At 60.7% G+C, this 3,400-nt stretch overlaps 1 protein-coding gene across 1 annotated transcript in view; it reads left to right on the top strand.

Moving 5' to 3' along the window:
* Positions 1 to 1,471: 1,471 nt before the first annotated feature.
* The window catches only part of SLC26A6 (solute carrier family 26 member 6), a 9,666-nt gene continuing 7,737 nt past the window's right edge, over positions 1,472 to 3,400 (top strand). The window contains exons 1-2 of the mRNA XM_007446223.1: positions 1,472 to 1,494; positions 3,316 to 3,399. Of these exons, the coding sequence (XP_007446285.1) occupies positions 1,472 to 1,494; positions 3,316 to 3,399 (107 nt within the window). The remainder of the gene's footprint in view (positions 1,495 to 3,315; position 3,400) is intronic.

Genomic DNA, 3,400 nt, shown 5'->3' with positions numbered 1-3,400 from the left:
GCTGAACAACAGGCCTAGAAGGCCTCGAGAGTAGGCGTCCTCTTCCCACTAGGAACAGTGGCCATGCAGGGTTGTGGAGGGTCCCTGCGGACACCCACCTCCTTCATGCATACTCTTGGGGGGCAGTTTCCAAGGAGATTAAAAGTTGTACTTTACTGACTGGTGCCAAATCCCGCCAGCCAGGACCCCAGCTCTCCTTACCCAGAGTGACCCCAGCCCTTGAAGGGTTGAGGGGCCTGCTGTGGGGAGAGGGGGCTGTCCTTGCTATGTCCTAGGTTCTGTAGATGCCCCTCTCTGGGGGTCGTTCCCCCCCCTCCAGCCCAGTGGCTCCTTTTCCTGTCTGTGTAAATTGTTCCGTGAAGCCGCGCTCTGTTTTGGGAATAAACTTCTATAGAAAATGGTTATTGCCTCATTCTGTTTGGGGGTGGGGGGTAGGAGGGTGGCTATGAATGATTCAGGCTGGGATGACCTTTGGGAGAAATCTGAGCACTGCCCCCTCCCCCCTCCCCAAGAATATTCGGCTATTTTTAGCTCATTTCATTGGAGATTTGGACCAGGTTTCTATCTCTTTCATCCTGAATTCTGTCCCTTCGCCTTGAGGTTGGGCCTGAAGTATGAGAACAGGTGCTGAGAGTAAGGCCTGGTCAAGGCAGCAACATGATGGCTTTCTCAGTCTGCAAGGCCTGCAGCCCTGACCTGGCATTTGCCCTGGCCTTCAAGCCGACCCTAGGAACTGCCCTCACCCGGTTGACAGCACTGAACCCCCGCCAGCCTCTCAAACTTGGAGCTGCTTCCTCAAGAACTCAGGCAGAACGGGCCTGTTGCCGGGCCAGTGTTATGTGCGGGGGAGGGGAACCTCGAAGCCTTTAAGGTCTGCGTGCCTAGCGTTGAAGGGAGGCCTTTGAGCCCCTTCGGTCTCAGAGACATGCCAGTTCTCAGGGGGAAAGCCTGAGTGAGGATGGCGCCCTCAATTGGAGGCTTGAGAGGCCCCATGGACCCGGATACCCCACGGAGAGATAAGGCTCTGGTCACCAGCCACAGCCCTAGACATCCTGCTCCGCGTCCCGCAGGGACCCTCCGCAAGAAGCCGGGACCTGGTGGTATCGGCCCCACCCTACTCAGGGACCTGGGGCCGTGGCTACGGCCAGGCCAGCTCGGGTCCTTAGTCCCACTTCTGCGATAACAACCGGCTCAGGCAGGAGAGCTAGGCGGGCCACGAGGGGGAGTTCAAGCCAAGCCGCAGGGGGAGGAAGGGGTTAATTCTCCCTCCTCAGGGTTCGCGGCGCCGGGAGACCGTCCCTTAGGCTCCGCCCCGGCACGCTGAATGGTCCAAGCCTTCCCCGTCCTTCCCGGGGATTGGCCCCTGGGAGCGCGCCTCAGGCCTCGCCCCCGTCCCGGCCCCGCCTTTCGGGCCGCAGCTGCCTGTCGCTCCAGCTGTGGGGGCTACCGCCTCTCGGTTTGCCCACCCGCCATGGGGCTGTCGGAAGCACCGGGGTGAGTGCAGGGCGCGGCCCCGGTTCCCAGCGTTCGAGTCCGCGAGGCGCGGGCCACCCCTTGGCCCCCCCGAGCAGGCGACCGGCTTGGGTTAGCTCGGAAGGGGTACCGCCGAGTCCCGAGCAGGCATTTCCCGCCTGCCGCGCCTCGGTTTACCGCTTTGTCGATTTTCTGCAGGCGGCTGCCCAACCGTAGCGAGGGATGGGGCGGGAGCCGGCGCGACCCCACCCCCTGCGGGCTGTGCGGAAAGCCGCTCGAGGGCTAGCCGGGGGCCGCCTCCCGGCGGCTGTGTGCAGAGGAGCTCCGGACCAGGAGGTGCGCCGGTGCGGCGCGTTGGGGCCCGGGACGTGGCTGCTAGAGTGTCCATAGCCGGGGCCCGGGTCCACCCAGGGATGCAACTGGTTCGGGAATGTGCGCTCCGGCCCTTCTGGCCGCTGGGCCCTCCTAGAGGGAGTGGTCAAGGATCTGAGCCCCTCCCTCCAAGCACGGGTTCGACGGGGGCGGGGGGGAGGGGTGGCGGGAGTGGGTGCCCTTAAAGACTTCGAGTGACTCACAGAGGAGGGGCCACGGGGCTCAAAGATCTCTGTGAGCTGGCAATGCCAAGAGTCTCTGAGGATCGGCCTTACACCCACTTCACTCCATTCTCCAACGGGGACATCCAGGTTAGGGGCCCTTTCCAGGTGAGCTCCTGCCCCTCGGGTGGGAACCTCACCGTAGGTCAGAGCTTCTCACAGATCCGAACTTTCCTGACAGGTGAAGCCTTTCCCAGCAGGGGAGAGCTTCCCTCCAGGTAAGATTCCCCCCTCTGAGATCCATTCCCAGGTGAGAGTTTTCTCCCATTACAGGTGGGAGCCTCCCCCAGGTCAGAGCTTCCCTTAGGTGAGAATACTCTCCAGAAGAGAACCTTCCTGGCAGGTGAAAACTTTCCCTGCTAGTGAAAGCTTTCCCCCAGGTAAGCGCTCCCCCTCCAAGAGCTCCTATTCCCAAGTGAGAACTATTTTTGGGACAGCTTCCCCCAGGTAAGAACTGTCCCCCCTTCCCCTCCAGATCTCCTATTCCCAAGTGAGATCGTTTCCCTTAATCAGGTGGTAGCCACTGGGCAGATCAGAGATTCTCCCCAGGACAGAACTTACCTAGCTGGTGAAAACTTTCCTGTCAGGTGAGAGCTTCTCCTTAGGCGAGATCCTCCCGGAGATCTATTCCCAGGTGAGATTGTCCCCCCTTGAAATGGGGGCTTCTCTTTCCAGGGGGAAAACTCTCCCTCCCGGTGAGAGCCATCCCCTGGCTTTCCCAGATTAGGCCTGAGCTTGTCCAGGTCTACAACCTGGACCCTGTGGCTGGAGGCCCGGGGGCAATCTTAGCCCCAATACTTGTCTTCTCATGTGAAGAGAGACTTTCCTGGTTTGCTGGATTCTTTCCTTGCGTGTACTCTCAGACAGCATGTGCTGGGCTGGTGGGACAGCTGGATAAGGACTCGGACTGGACTGGGGTTGGCTGGAGAAGAGTTGGGGCTGGGAGGGACAGTCAGCCTGGAACCTAGATTGGTGAACACTCAGGGCTGGACTGAAGTGTGGCTTGTGTTCATCCTGCTGCTTCTTTGTGGGAGACTTTGGCCCAGCAAGAGTCTTCCACCAGCCAAAGTTCAGGTACTGCCCCTGCCTGGGCGTGGGCATAGGGCCTGCAGGAGCCAGCTGGGGGGTTGGACCTACCTAGATCTTGGGCCCTAGAAAAGTCAGGTGGGTGACTCTGTGGTCCCAGGTGGAGGTCTAGGGGAGGTTGGGCCAGGAGTGCCCTCACTGTGTCTCTGGCCTCACCACCCAGACAGAGGGACACCCAGGCACTGCTGTCCACAACGCAGGCAATGGAGCTGAGGAGGCGAGATTACCATGTGGAGCGGCCACTGCTG

This window comes from Lipotes vexillifer, unplaced genomic scaffold, assembly GCF_000442215.2.
Source record: "Lipotes vexillifer unplaced genomic scaffold, Lipotes_vexillifer_v1.1 scaffold491, whole genome shotgun sequence".
Lineage (NCBI taxonomy): Eukaryota > Metazoa > Chordata > Mammalia > Artiodactyla > Lipotidae > Lipotes > Lipotes vexillifer.
Note: the sequence above shows the minus strand (reverse complement) of the source record. Positions and strands in the feature narration are given on the sequence as shown.